Source organism: Acomys minous, assembly GCF_964271855.1.
Source record: "Acomys minous genome assembly, chromosome: 1".
NCBI lineage: Eukaryota > Metazoa > Chordata > Mammalia > Rodentia > Muridae > Acomys > Acomys minous.
The window spans coordinates 158,196,542-158,212,657 of NC_140483.1; the positions used below are offsets into that span (position 1 = coordinate 158,196,542).

Here is a 16,116-nt window from a genome sequence, read left to right on the forward strand (position 1 = left end):
CTACTTCAATGATAGCAATAGAATTTCTCAAACTTTTCAAATGAAGGATTATTTTTAATGTTGATTTTATTCCACTTATATTCCACTTGCCCCAAAATGCTATTCTTACAAAAAAATCACTTTGATTAAATGTAGCCTGCTGTGCTACAGTAGAGTAAACACTGTGAAGCAGGTTATTTATATACAAAGGGATCAGGTGATAATTGGAGGTAACACAGGAGTAGCTGCAGAACAATATTTGTTGATAATATAAAAATATCTTCCCACTATCAAAATAACTGCAACAAACCAGAATCATCAAGTGCTCTGGAGCCTTTTCCGAGCTTCATATGGTGTTTTGAATGGTTAAGATTCAATCTATGACCTCCCTCCAGGAACACAGAGATCGTCAGCTTGGATTGGAGTGTGGTCCTGGTCTAAAAAAATGTGTGTTCAGTTTACTTGTGTGTGTGTGTGTGTGTGTGTGTGTGTGTGTGTGTGTGTGTGTGTGTGTGTTTCTTTTTTTATTAATTTATTCAGATTACATCTCAATTGTTATCCCATCACTTGTATCCTCCCATTCCCTCCCTCTCTCCTATTTTCACCCTATTCTCCTCCCCTAGGTCTATGGCTGAGGGAGACCTCCTCCCCTACCAAATGGTCATAAGCTATCAAGTTTCATCTTGGTAGCCTGCTTACTCTTTCTCTGAGTGCCACCAGGCCTCCCTACCAAGGAGAAGTAGTCAAATATGGGGCACCAGAGTTCATGTCAGAGTCAGTCCTCACTCTCCACATAGCTGTCCATTGGCTAGATCAGAGTAGGCATTTGATGTTTACTGTTTGTATTGTCATTGGCTGGCGCAGTAGTTTGAGCAGACTCCCCTGGGCCCAGATCCACTCATCATGATGTTCTTCTTCTAAGTTTCTAGGACCCTCTGGATCCTTCTATTTCCCCATTCTCCTATACAAAGAAATACTCAAGTAAGGTTAATGAAGGAACCATCACCTATGACTTTGGTGGGTGCTAGTGGAAATTTACAAAAAGCTTCTCAGAAGGAGCAACCCTGATGCAAACTAGTAGATGAAGAGCATGTCAGGGGAAAAGAGGACAGTGTGAGTGCCATGTCAAGGGCCAGTAGTGGAGAAGGCAAGGCAAGGATATAGGAGAATGCTTGGCATTTTGACAAAATAACAAGAGGGAATATGGGAAGAGATAGAGTAACCTGTCTTTCTCTTGCTCTCTCTCTCTCTCTCTCTCTCTGTGTGTGTGTGTGTGTGTGTGTGTGTGTGTGTGTGTGTAGGAGTTCTGCTACTTACCTGAAAAGATATGATACACTGATAGAAACATATCCTTCCACTCAGCCACAGAAAGTGTGGCTTAGATTTAAAAATAAGGCTCATCTTAGCTTTTTTGGGTTATTGCTACACCAGATTTACTATTTGTATATCCGAAAATGTTGCCTATGAAGATGAGTCCAAGAGAGAATTTATGGAAACACTGTGAAGCCAATACACACTACATAACAGAGATTATGACATAACTACAGTGAAGAATGGATAATGACAATTTAGGACCATCTATCTGATGTCATGTGGAGGGGGTAAGTGTCTCCTCCCTCTGTGAGACTGTGATTGTTTACACATACCTATGGAATACTACAATAGTGTTCGAGACTTCTTTCATGTGTGTATTTCTATCCTAGAATTCATTTCTATCCTAGTAACCATTTTGGCAATGATTGTGTCAGACAGAATACAGGAAGCTCTTAACTCTACAGGAGGCTTCAATTCTATTATAAGCCAGAAATTTATCTCAGCAAATGTATTAGCACCAAGATGAGATTTTGCTAACAACATCCCTCATGATAAGGAATCAATAAAAAAGCACTGGATAAGACAATTTTACTGTTAATTTGTTGTTATTGCTTACACATATATGGATGTCTTTTCTTTGTGTACCTGTAACTCATCGATGTCTTCATTTGACAGGGAAACCACATCATAAAGTAACAAAATAGAAAATTAGAATCATCCATTTTAGTCTTAGAAATCTCCCCAACCTGAGATTTGAGGCAATGCTTACCTGTTTATCTGAGCTGGTGTGTAGGAAGTCTGATATCTCCCATTTTTGATTTAGTCTAATCCATAAGATAAACTGATCCGGAAAAAGACCAGGAGAGTTTGGGTGATATGGGATAGAGTGGCCGTCTCCTTGATCCTTCCTTTGCCGATGTCTATACTTTGCAGTCCTGTCACCTACTGATAGATAACTAAGCCAAGGCTACTGTTCTAACACGTGTCAGGCAAGTAATATTATTTCCCCGGAATTCCACAAAATCCATCTCATGGAAGAAGAGCCTTACTTCTTCATGGCAAGAAGCACATATAATTAATGACCCATGACTATTACCACCACTCCCTTACAAGATGGAAAGCAGCAGGGAAGAGAAAGGAATGAGGTGCAGAGTATGAGATAATAAAGCCACCGTAATGGAAAAATGAAGAAAGAGAATCGTAGCATGTAATTCCCTTGATCTTCATGTCATCTCCTGTGTGAACTTACCTTTCACTTTTCTCAGGCCAGCATTCCAAGGTAAGTCTCACTGAAGTTAGTCAACCCAAGTTCTTTTTCCCTGAAACTAAAATCACCCTGAGTTATGCCAAGCAGAAAAATGCTCTGCAGGGAGGGAGGTCCTCCCGCGTGAAGGTTAGTTAGAGTGCAGATCAGAAGTCTTCACTCCATTTCCAATGAGTTCCCTCACCAACCGCTCTGATTAAGCCCTTAAAATGTCAACATCCTTTTCTATGAAAGAGGAGACTAAAAACAGGCTTGCAGTGCTCAGTTAGTAAAGTGCTTGCCATGGGAGCAAGATGACCCGAGTTAGGTATCTAGCACCCATATAACACAAACACAGCAACAAGAACTGTGTGCTAGTAATCCCAGTGCTCGGGAAATAGAGGCAGGAGGAGGCCTGAGCCTCACTCATCAGCCAGGTTGGATGAATCAGTGAACTACAGGTTCAGTAAGATATTGTTTCTCCATAAATAAGACAGAGAGTGCCTAAGGAAAACATCTGACACTGACCTCTTTTCCCCACATATGCATTTACAGGCAATAAAGAAACAGGCTTGGCATTAGACAAATGGTTATTAGCATCTTTTCAGTCCTTACTGCCTGTCCACTGTACTTGCCCCAACCATGCTTTCACATCTGCCTTTCCTTTGAATCTGAAGATGTGGAGACTTGCAGCAGCATTGCAAGTCCCATTTGAAAAGTATTTAACTTCTAATGCAGATATAACAAGTCATTTCTCAGTTTCACTGTAGCCGCCAAGCCGTCTATAATTCAACATCAAATATTTATTATTACATTTATTAAAATTTTAATAATTTAGCATTTCCTGTATGGAAGATGGAAGCTTAGCTAACTGGTTCCCCTTTATCCAACCTGGGTCACTTCAATATTTATATTCTAAAGTCTCCATTTGAGTTTCACTTAGCAGAGGCTGTGTCTTGAGCCCTCCACCTGGGCTGCCCATTGGTGCATGGTATAGCTTCCCCTGTGGCAAAGACTAACAGAAATCCCATGCTGTGCAGTTTTTGAAGAGATTTACAGAGCCTGGGCAGAAACTCATCCTAATAGACTTCACTTTTATTATGATCGCTAAACTAAAATGGGAAAAATATATGTGTCTCCAGGCTCCCTGGCTGAGTGACAGGCAGCAGAAAAAGAGGAGAGCAGGGGAGAGTGTTGATACATGCGGCAGCAAGTGTGGCTGCCTGTACACCGATGGCGGTCAGAGGGGCTTTCTTTTCCAAAACTAAGGAGGAATCTGGTGGTACCGAGCAAATCCAGATACTGCATTCCGCGAACCAAGCTGTCAAAGGTTTAGCTAAAATACTTACTATCTCTTTTCTTACGCACTCGTAATCTCTTTCCCCCATTTATATTCTATTTTACCTCTGCAGAATGGATGCATGCCTTCAGTTAGACGGACAGCACAAGGAATTGAGTTCGGCCCACCAGTACAAAACAAGAACCCAAAGAATCAAAAACAACAACAACAACAACAACAACAACAACAACAACAACAACAACAAACCACAGGCATAGTGGTGAGTGCAGATTCATGGGGCCTACCTTCCAACCAGCTTAACCTTCTCAGTGAGTACTAGGACACCAAAAGACTATGTCTCAAAAAACAGGGTTGTGACTTCTGAGGAATGGCACCCCATATAGTACTCTAACCTCCACACACGTACACATACATGTTCACTCACAGCTCCACACATCTGTGCCTATACATACACAGTCACACATACCTACACATATACACAAAACTTTAAAAATGAAAAAAAAAAAAAAAGAACTAAGAAATAACACTTGCCCTCAATGTCCAAATGGTCAGTGAGGACACGGATGGAGGGCCGGCAACCCCTCCCCCATCTTACTGAGCCTTCCCAATATGTCCACAGCAGCTGGCACCAAGCACTAGACTGACAGTCTCAGTTCAAGTACTGACTCACCACTCAAGTACTATTGTGCAGAGAATTTAAGTAACTGCTTTCCCTGTCTGGAAATAAACAGTAACTATACAATTAGTTGGAAAGAGTCAGAATTCATACCTGCCTAGACAGATCAAGACACAGGGAGCTCAACATTATCATTTATAAGTATGCAACTAATAATTTAAACATGTTGTTTACATCTCAAGAACATCCAAGGATACAACTGTTATTATCATCTCCATTCAAAGACAAGAAACTGAGGCTAACAAGGCTTCAATAAATTGGCTGAGGTTAGCTAGCGAGTGGTAGAGCTGCAATTTGAACCTATGCCATTTTCATGAGGCTTATTCACTTTACCTAATAATCTACACATGGGATTTAAAAACCCTAAATGGATTGCTTATTAAAGATCTTTTGCCCTTGGGTAAAGTAATGTTTGTGGAATTGATAAGGAAGGGTTAAGTGGTGGGAGGATTTCTGACAGCTTAAGATTCTGTTTCAGGGTTCAAGAACCCTCTCCCCCAATAGCCACCTTATACCAAAAACGGAATACACTTCTAACTTGTCTGCAAGTGCATGATTATAAATATAACAGAAGGTGTTATGCACACTTATAGGAGAGAGGAGACATGCATAGTCTGAACCAGTGATGGCCCCTGAATGCTACCATACCAATCTGCTAGGTAAGCTGTACCCAATGATGCAATACGGGCATGATGATTATGGGTAACCAACCATTTTCTGATTCGATTTGAGACATAGACAAGAGGAGAAATTTCATGTAACATAAAGTAAACCTGGTCAAATGTGCATGTCTGAGTGTCAGGGGACTTACTGTCATTGCTTTGTTAAATAGTCCTGCTGTCAAACTTCCTTCTACATACTGCTGTTTATACCAATAGATTCAGGCTGCTGCCCTCTACCTAGGGCAGATAAATTATTTATGTAATGTGTAGTGCTTTACACAAGATTCATAACTGTGCAAAGTGCTGAGAGTAAGTGACTCTGAGTGCTCAGCAACAGATGGATCATCCACATCAACCACTCCCAACCAAGGACCGGGGAGCCAGTGTTCAGGGAACTAATGTTCACGGAACATTGTAGAGAAGAGAGCGAGAAAGAATGTAACAGCCAAAGATTGAGGAGAAAAGGCATGGAATGACTTTTTCAGACCATCTGTGGCTACCTGCACAAGAGGTGTAGAAACTCACGCCAGTTAATTATCCAGCATGGATGATGGGGTGTATTCTGAGGCCCTCCCCATAGGTATGGCATTGCTGCCACTTGATAGCTGATGCGGGAGGAAAACCGCTTTTATTTGGGGTGTGGTCTCTTGCAGGGCACTCCTGGCAGCACTTATTGGACTCAATGTGTTATTAATTATAGAAGAGCAAGGACATGAACGTGAGCAAGAGTCATGCTTGAGCAGCGGTTTTCAACCTTCTAAATGCTGCGGCACTTAATATAGTTCTTCACATTGTGGTGACCCCCCGAACCACAAAATTATTATTTTTTATTACTTTATAACTGTAACTTTGCTACTGTCATGAATCATAATGTAAACATCAGTGTTTTCCAATGGTCTTAGGTGACAGCTGTGAAAAGGTCATTTGGTCCCTAAAGGAGTTCTGACCCACTGGTTGAGAACCATTCTACTAGGGGGTCCTGGAGGACGCCAGAAGAAAGTAGTGGGGTGGATATGGACAAAATATTTTGTAAAATATATGAAATTTTCAAAGAATAAGAAGAATACCAACAAAATGAATGAAAGCATACTTCCAAAGGCATTTACTTCCAATCAAAGAGAGGTAACTAGGCTATGAAGTGAAATTAAGTGCATGCTAAGAGCCTTCCCACCAGAACCCACTGCCTGGATTCCTCTAAACCATGTGTCATGTATGGACTTGCAAGGTCCTGCTCTGACCTTTAACATACCTTGATGTCCTTATCTCCCATGATTTTTTTCTTGACAGCATAATCATTACTATCAACTATTTTAGTTATTAAGCAAAGAAATGGGTTCCATTGTGCTACTTAGATATGCAGTATCATTGTACCTTGCTCATAGTTGCCCCCAGAAGCTTCTCCACTTCTTTTTATCAAGAGGATATAATCCACAGAACGGAGGGAGAAATCCCGTTTGTGTGCTGTTTCTGTACCATGAACTACATCTTCTTAACTTCCCAGTTATACTGTACTATGTGGTTGTTTCCTTCTTCTGCTGTACAGCTGCTACTACTTCTAAGATTTCCCAGCTGGACATGGTAAAGCAGTATTGTTATCCCAGCAGAAGAGAAGCAAAATTGAGAGGACTCCAAGCTTTCAGCCATTTCATAGCAAATATATATAGCAAAGTGCTGGTTATATAGCAAAGTGCTATCTAACATAAAAGATATATGGATGATAGATATATGGATAGGTATGTAGGTAGGTAGGTAGATGATAGATAAATAGATAGATAGATAGATAGATAGATAGATAGATAGAAATGTGATAGACAGCTGATAGATGGATACATACACACACACACACACACACACACACACACACACACACACACACACACACACACAGTAAGATAAATATTCTTCTCACTCGCCGAACAGCAATTGCATATACTGAGACATTCAAGCTCCTCTACATACTTCATGTACCCTAATAATCTCCCTATGGAAGAAGCACATTAGTGTCTACATTCTGGATGTTTTGGAAGTTCCAAGCAGAAAACTGACTTGATCCAAGCTGTGGATTCAAAACTCACATCCAGCTCAACTTATTTCAAAGTCTATGCCTTTCGACCATTCCTTCCCTCACTAGCTCATTGACGACCATATGGGCAATCATCCAGCTTGTGTATGTTAAAGATTTAACCTTAGCATGGATGGCTCACTTTTACAGAATATACCTCATGACTCAAGGCATTGCATCTAGTCCACATAGTCCACAGCTTGAAAAGAGGTAAGGAGAAAATAACGTGAGTGTTTTGTCTCTAACACTCTCCCAGAGCCTTTCTCAGGCATCCCTTTCTGCTTCACTGCAGTCATCTTGAAATGGAAGCGCCAAGCCCAGGCTGGATACTTTGTCCATAGGTATGAAACCCATGCTGTTTTCTTGTCTCACATCCATACTCCATGTGTTCTGAGTTTCCTCTGGCACCCATTTCAACCTCTAGATGGGTGTGTCCACATGTAGCATTGTTATTTGTTTGCTGTTTTTGTTCCTGCCTAAAATGTCCCTCTTTTTTGAATAACACCAACTATATCATTTTGCTTGTGGCTTTGGCCTCATGTACTACATTGAGATTCTTGCCTTATATTTTGTATTTCTACTACACATCGCTCCACATAAAAGTTGTTCGATACATTCTCAGGGCTTGGAATTGAAAGGGGCAAAAGAACAAGAACAAATTCTTAATTCTATTCAGAAAGAACTCAATATGAAAGCGATCACCAAGTGTGCAATGTTAGCTTGCATTCTGATATCCCATTATTCTCTCAACATTGTTCAGGAATTAACAGCACTTCACTATTTCATTTTCATTGATTGAGATCATAGAAAAATCACTGAGGAGCTCCAAATGCTTCACTTTGTGGATGATTATTATTCTAACTACAATAGCTATTCTCACATTTCTCTTATAAGAGGATCCAGCTCCGGGTGAAATTGTGAGGAAGGCCCAGTGTGCAGCAAGGAGTGTTGTTTGCCATGTGTCCTACCCCACAAGGAACTTTTATTTTCTTTCTCACGTCAGTCGCTTATTCCACACTCCTTGCTAAGCTACGGGACTCTTGCAAACAGAGGTAAGCCTTATTCATGTCTGTAACCCTAGGGTGCTTGGCATAGCGCCCGGCACATGAGAGGTACCAGGCACAAGCTGTTTTTATTCTTCTTAAGAACTGAAAGGAATTCATATGAAATTTAGCTTTCCCACCTTTGTAGATGGCATCATTAGTGTCTCTAGTGCTGAAACTCTCATTCCCAGCAGCTCGTGCTGGGGAAGGCTAAAGAATAGGAGGCCTCCAGGGAAGAGTTCTCTTCTTTTGCCCCTTTATCCTTCTGACTTGAAAACCTTCCCTTTCACTTTCGATTCAGCCCAGCCAAGCCATTTCTACATTTCACACTTAACGACCAATGTTCTTTCTATCTTCTGAAAACAACTTGTTCTTCCCTTTCCACCTCCCAAAATGTCCTCTGACTACTTACATGTGACTCTTCACTTACTCCATAAGGATGCCCACATCCATAAAGCCATAGGCCTGGGAAACCATGGGAGACTGCACATGTTCATTTAAACACTTCCCTAAATCTAAGGACACAAAGATTAGGGCAAGGCCTCAAAACTAAGACATTGTTTATTTAGGATTTCATCCTCAATTTGATGCACCCTTTTTGCAAGGGAAAGAAGAAAGAATTAGAAAGAAAAAGAAGAGAAAATTCATTATGCTACCACCATGACCATGATAATTACTGTCTCTACAGAGCTATCCAATTGTCAAGTGCAGCACTTTCCTAGACTATTTAATCTTTTCTCCTTTATTGTGCAATATAAAAACAAAACAAAAACAAAAACAAGGCAAAAACTCTTCTACCTCTAATGTCCTCAAGGGTAAGCATAACCACAGAAAATCTCAGCTGCAAGTATGTAAGAATGACAGTGTCAATTGGAGCAGTTCAGCGGGCCTCCTAAGTTTGTAACTTTCAACATTGAACTTTATGTTTAAGCAAAATAAAAGACACTGTGTACTTTGATGAATGTTCAGGGAAAATGTTTATAAAAGCACAGCTAAGATGCAAACATTAAATTTCATCAGCACCACACATGCCCTTCAACCTTCCTTTAGTCATTAAGCACTCTATCACCCAAAGTGATGCAAAGGCTTTTAGAAACTAGTAAACCTAACAGTATAAAGCCTTATAAGAGCAAATATATTCTTTTGTGTCTGGATTCTGTGATTCAATATTATTATACACATAAACCATAAGTTTCTGTTGCACACATACTTAGTGGTGAAATCTATGAATTGAACATCTGTACATCCAACAAGAGTCGACACAGCTTGACAGATTTCCATAGTGCTGAAGCTAATTTAGACTCCTATGGTAAGTATAAGAAACTTTTAGTCACTTCTTATGCTGACTATATTTTAGTTGTATTAAATTTAGCTACCACAATGTGCAACAGCTGCTTGACTCTGGTTGTGAGAGGTCCCATACTTCTCCCAAAATTTATCACAGGTTTGGAATCCCAGTCCAGACTTGCTGTACATCTTCAAATCACTCCCAGATTCTTACAATAATGCACACTTCTGCCTCCCCTTGGCTTCAATTGCCACAGTCTTCACTTTGCTGTGATTCTATGTCAGCCATATTGGCTATCTATAATTATGATCTATTATTTGTTAATTTCTAACATATTATCTGACTGGAATTTATCAATTCCTTAAGTGCTCATGATATGCTTGCCTGAGCAATGCCAAGTCAAACAAGATTTATTAATGTAGCCTGGAAAACTCTCTCAACTTAGTACAAATAACTTCACATAGAAGACTGTAATCTTTTTCCACTCTTGCTAAGTAAAAGCCAAAACTTGGCTCATCACTTTCTAATAGGAACACAATCTAGACCTTACAATTGTTTTTGATCTGCCTACTTAATGTTTAAACATAAAATAAAAATAACAGCATAGCTATATGGAATGATGCTATTAAGATAAAATGCAATCTCATTAGTAAAGAATCTATTACACAGGGTACTGTCAGTGTGTATGTGTTATTATTCTTATACTTGATGGGAAAGGCCTGCTGTCTTCATTTTACAGACAAAAAAAAAAAAAAAAAAAAAAGGAAACATAGAAAGTTAGACTTGGCTGCATCATATTGTTCACACATGGTGGAAATAGTGTGCTCACCCAGCCCTCCCAACTCCACAGCAAGTGATCATTAGTGACACGTGTATCTTCACTAAAACCCCTAGAACAATGTCAACCACATAGAGGTCTGTGAAAAGCTAACAGAGTGCCTTTCACACGATTTCAGCTGAGGTCATTAGAGCTCTTTGAGAGTGGTTCTATTAGCTGTACCTGGTTCTATCTTTGCAGTCTGAAATAACCAGAGACTTTAACAAGCTTTCCTCAAATGTCAGATACTCTGATTCTATACTTAAAAAATAAAAATAATGGCAATCTTGATAGTCAGTTTGTATTTACAAAATATGCTTGTTCTTTAGTTTTTAATAACTTGGATCTGCATTTTATAAATGCTATTCATTTACTATATTAATTATTTTTTAAAAATTCTTAAAAAAATTTAATTATGTGTACATATGTGTTGGCATATGCAGCTGAGTTCAGGTGCTTCTGAAGTTATAGACCATGTTGGGTACCTCTGAATTTGTAGTTAGAGCCAGGTATCTGTGAACCACCTAATGTAGTGCTTGGTACTGAATTGTTGTGCCTTGGAAAAACAGGAAACATTCTTAACCACTGAGCTACCTCTTCAGCCTCAATATTATATCATTTCTTAAAATAAAGACCACAGTTGTAAAGAATATCAAAGTCTAGAAAAGCATGTTAGTCTCCTCCTTCCACATGAAATGTATCAGAGATGGGGAGCTGCTTCTTACGGATTTCTCAGAAGACAACATATGCATGTTGACAACATTTCATTTCATAATGAACCTGTGACAATTGTTAAGTTACAGAAGGCTGATAGACACAGGTGGTTATCAGGGCAAGGTTTTAATTTTAGTTCACAAATCAGTTAGCTGTGTGCAAGCTAATTTCATAATTAAGACTAGAGTTCATTTTTGGTTACATCATAATGTCTAGTCTCCTTTAATCAAATTGGAGGCAGTCTTTGCCTATTAGAAAAATTCAAACTTGTATTAGGATCTGATCTAAGACCCCTGACTTAATAAAATCAATAAACATTTAGTAGATGTCCAATATATACTAGGAACTGGGGATTACAAAGCTAAGTAAGTTACTTTCTTTGACCTTGAGAAGTGCACTACATAATGGCACAGCGTAATGCACAAGCCACTAATTAGAAGAAAGCAGAAGAAGTCTACAAGGACGTTGATGGTGAGGTACAAGACATGAAAGAAGAGATGAAGTCACATTCATTTCATGAGTGAAGATCAATAAGTTTGACATATTGGGAGTTCGGATCTTGTGGATTTTCCAGAAGTCACCCTCACAAGTGAAAACAACCCATTGTTCAAACTTTCATGATTCTCCAACATACGCTGATTAATGATGGTTATACGATAAGCTCATCCACAATAAATCTCACAGCAAGTGAGATAATGTATCAGCCTGTAGTAGTTTTTCATAAAATCACAGAAGGAGAGCAATGAGGGTAGAATGAAGGTGGTGCTATTCAACAATAGAGGGTGCTTCTAGGATTTACAAACTGATGGATTTGACAACATTCTCTACTTCTTCCAGGCCTCTGTCAACATTACTGAACTTTTTCCTTCACAAGAGTGCCTGTGATGCTGAAGCAGAAGAACCTCCATGGCTACTCAAAGTCTCAAAGATGACTTCCCTACCTGACATCAGCAGGGTCTTCAGTGACGAGCACATCAGTCTTGCAGCTGGCCAGGGGGTTGATGGACAGCTCCACCGGTGGAACCACAAAGCTTTTGCTGACCGGAAGCCAGAGGCCTTGGCCCAAGCTGAAAGTAGACCTGCAATGTAAGAGTTTCCATTGGGGAACTCCCCGGGAAGCAAAGAGTAAAAAGAAAAAGGGGGACACCTTTTCCCTCCCTTATAGGGCATTTTCTATTTTCCACCCACCTTGAGTCCTCTATATTCCCCAAAGCACAGTCTTGGCCAGATTTATTCATATTGGGATATTTGTTTCTAAGTTTACTCATCATCAAGCTCTCCCATTGCTTTGTATTGCTTGCTATCTTTTCCTGAGTAATGACTGGACACTGTGAAGACAGAGCCTAGTGAAGCTCTGCTTTCCTGAAATCCTGATGCTGAGCAGGAGTTCCATAAAAAGTGAGAATGAGCAGTCTACACAAAGGTTAGGAACATGGACTCTAAATCAATTCAAACTAATATCTTATTCTGTGTTCTACCACTTAATTCACTGTGGGCCTTCATCTGATTAAACATTGAACTTTTACACACAATTTCATAGACATAGCAGGAGTAATAGGAAAAGAGTCCAGGGTGATAGACTATTTTTTACGTAGGTAGACTGAATAATCAGTAATGTCTTCTCTAGTTCAAGCACCTGTGTCTATAAGTCTAGAAGCCAGAGAAACAGGAATCAGATTCCCATAGCAACCTTGGTCATGATGCTACATCTGTGCCAGTGAGAGTTCTTTTATACTCAGCGAGGCTCTGGATCAACACGCTAAGACTCCACAAACACACCCTCTGTCTAACCTCTCTCCTTTGCCCACTATCATATCCCAATAAAACTGTCAACTCACCTGAGGATCTTTTCAGGGGCTTGCTCTCCAGTGACCAGATCATAGCCCCGCTCAAGTGTTGTGTAAGGCCAAGGTCTGAGGAAATAACACAGGAAAAAGAAAACAAGAAGACAAGACATGACATTAGTCTGAAGCAAATAGGAGTCATACTGTTGAACAGAAGCTATATAGTCACATTCCATGGAAGTAATTGCTGGATATGACTTTCTCCATTTTAAAGGAATATCTTCAGTTTACAGAAGGACTCAACATTTTCATTAAGTTGACTTGTCCATTTCTGAGTTTATGTTCAAAACCTCAATTCCTCCTCAATATGCTTTATTGATTAATTCCTTTTTGGGTGCTTGCTCTCTAGAAGCTTCATAAATCTTGTGCCACTAGTACTGAAGTGGGATTCAGGAGAAAAAATAGGTTTCACTTTTCAATGGGTGTGTACACAAAGAGGTGTGTGTGTGTGTGTGTGTGTGTCACCTCCTTACCTATACAAGTTCATGTGCTCTCTCTGTTTTAATTTTTTAAAACCCATCAAGTTCAATTAATGTTGATTATATAACCTTGGATATGGGGCCTGGCCTGGAGAGTGATTGACGTACTAAAGGTCATATTTTTTAAAGAACAAACTGATGAGCCAACCAAGGGCAATGCTTGCAGAGAATCAAGACCCCTGTTCAGATGTAGCTGATGGACAGCTCATTCTCCACGTGTGCGTGTGCGTGTGCGTGTGCGTGTGCGTGTGTGTGTGTGTGACTTCTGTTGAACCTCTGTCATGCACTCTGGTGCCCACGTTTTCATCACTGCCCCTTGGCAAGATGGCCTTGGGGGCTCACAGAGGAAGGGGATGCAGGCTATCCTGATGAGACCTAATAGGCTGTGGCCAGACAGTGGGGTAGGCGGGCCTCCCCTATCAGATGTCTAGGAGAGGGGAATAGGGCAGAAGAGGGAGGAAGGTTGGAAAAGCAGAAGATGAGGGCAAGAGGATAGCAATTGGGATGTAATGTGAATATAATAAATAAAATATACATAAAAAAGGAAAACTACCAGAAGCTTTCAAAATGCTAATATCTCATAGGTTATGGGAGGGACTTCAGGCCCACTTCTCCCTACTCCATGCTGAGGTTTTGTCTCACTTGAGCTTGCTCAGGTCTTGTGCATGGAATCACAATCCCTGTGAGTTCTTACAGTCTCTTTAGCCCCTCTTTAGAAATCTCTGGAGAGAGGTTTAGAAAGATACTCCATTTGGGGATGACCACTATTCCGTCTCGTATTTTCTACAGATTCTAGATCAGGAGCTATATTAACTGGAGCTCTACTCCCCAGCCCCAAAGGTCCTGTGTCACTCACCCTTCACTTTGCCCCCAGTCACTTCGAACACACAAATGCCTGTGAACTGGGTCAGGGGCGTAACCTTCATGACAACTGCACTCCCCTGCAAGCAAAAAGAAACAAGTTTTGTGATACATTGCCTCTGCACATATGTGTGTTTTGCTTCCCTGGAAAAATAGTCAATTTGCCAGGGTTGAAAAGGACTCGTGAAAAGAACGGTGCTGGCTCCACTGAAGACTGTGTGTTTAACACAGACTTCATGCATACATTCATTTGCTCATTAAACAACTCATATATCTATGCAGTATTTTTTTGAATACATTCATCCAATCTCTTAGCGTTACACCAGAGATGCAAAGGGAAAAGGTGGAACTCAGTGGTTAATGGGGCTCACAGTTTGATAAGGAAGTAGCCAGGTAGTCACAGAGGGTTTATTTTCAAATATATATGTTCACATGTATATGCATATGTATATAAGCATATATACATACATATGCATATTTGATTATATACATATATTTTGTACATGTAGATATATGTTAATATGGAATGATAGTATATATGTATTATACAAGTATAAGTAGAAATTTAAATATTTTGTAGTAGAATGAGCCATTCTTACTGATCCACACATACAACCTTTGTTAAATGCCACCAAGTCTTTCAAGAAATTTGATTTCTTTTTGGAGAAGGTGGTTTGCTTACAGTTTACTACTTTTGTCTGTCTGTTTATTTACCTCTCTTTGCCTCTCCTCTGCTATCTCCTTTTTTATTACTTTTCTTCTCCTCTGGTCTTGTTCTTTATCTCTTGCATGTCTCCTTCCTTGTTTTGTCTGCACATTACTGTGTCCCCTTGTTTTCTTCCTAGGCCACGTCTGTGGTCTGTGTAAGGATACAAGAGTGCCTCCTACCGGTCCATACTGTGTGTAGTTTCTCCTCCCTTTGGGTAAGATCATTTCAGCATTACCTTCTCTATTTCCAAATTTCAGAATTTCTCAACAGTTTTCTGAAGGTTCCACTAGGTATTTTTGATAACTGCTCAGTGCATTTCTGAAGGTGTGAAGTTTTAAAGTTAAATTCGTTATTTTCCACCAAAGGTATACTTGTAAAATGTTGACAGATGCTTTACCCGAAATATATTCTATAAAAAAAAATAAATTTAGGTGACACAGTGCTCTCAGTGGAGCAATTTGCCACGGGGATGATACACATGATTTCTTCCAAACTTTATTTTGAGAAGTTTTCGTGGCTGGGGCTGGCGCTCAGTGGTGGAGGACTTGTCTCAGGTTCTCTCATCAGTGTTCTAACAATGCATGGAATCGTCACTCTGGAGAACTTGCTTAGAAACTTTCCTGGCTTAGCCTACTGCCTAGAAGAGCGTCAGCCCCAGTACTCAACAACACGAGCCCAGTGAACCATTAGCTTTCAGCTATGTTTGGCACATTTCCTGCCTATTGATGTCTGATTGTCTTCATGCTTACCTTTTGGTGACTCAGTGCTTCTAGTTAGCCTGGCCCACACATCCACTATGCGCTCAAAGGTATGTGTCCTTCAATGTGGAGGATTTAGGGACTTTTCAATTTTAGCCTTTATTTTTTTCTTAGCATTTCACTTTTGAATCTTTTTGAAAAGTAGGGAAAAAAAAAAAAGAAAGAAAGAAACATGGTATCCACTCGGAAGTTACATTCTAGAGTTGAGGAGACTGGTAGGAGTCCACATATCAACTCAGGTAGATTTATCCCAAACTGGCCTCAAGAAAAACAACGCTTCCTGCCATCTTTGTTTCATTGAAGAGGATTCAGAGCTTCCAGGTAAATGTGCTAATAAGCTCAAGCTCTTCGAAATACAAATTGTGAA

At 40.0% G+C, this 16,116-nt stretch overlaps 1 protein-coding gene across 7 annotated transcripts in view; it reads right to left on the bottom strand.

The window, feature by feature from the left end:
- ASTN2 (astrotactin 2) overlaps positions 1 to 16,116 on the bottom strand; it is a 960,073-nt gene that overhangs the window by 496,785 nt on the left and 447,172 nt on the right. For 6 of the 7 annotated variants that reach the window (XM_084779663.1, XM_084779662.1, XM_084779659.1 and 3 more), the window contains 3 exons: positions 14,278 to 14,362; positions 12,937 to 13,011; positions 12,040 to 12,177 (listed from right to left, as the gene is read on the bottom strand). In XM_084779663.1, coding sequence (XP_084635789.1) covers positions 12,040 to 12,177; positions 12,937 to 13,011; positions 14,278 to 14,362 — 298 coding nt within the window. The remainder of the gene's footprint in view (positions 1 to 12,039; positions 12,178 to 12,936; positions 13,012 to 14,277; positions 14,363 to 16,116) is intronic. The other variant, XM_084779660.1, reaches the window with a different exon arrangement.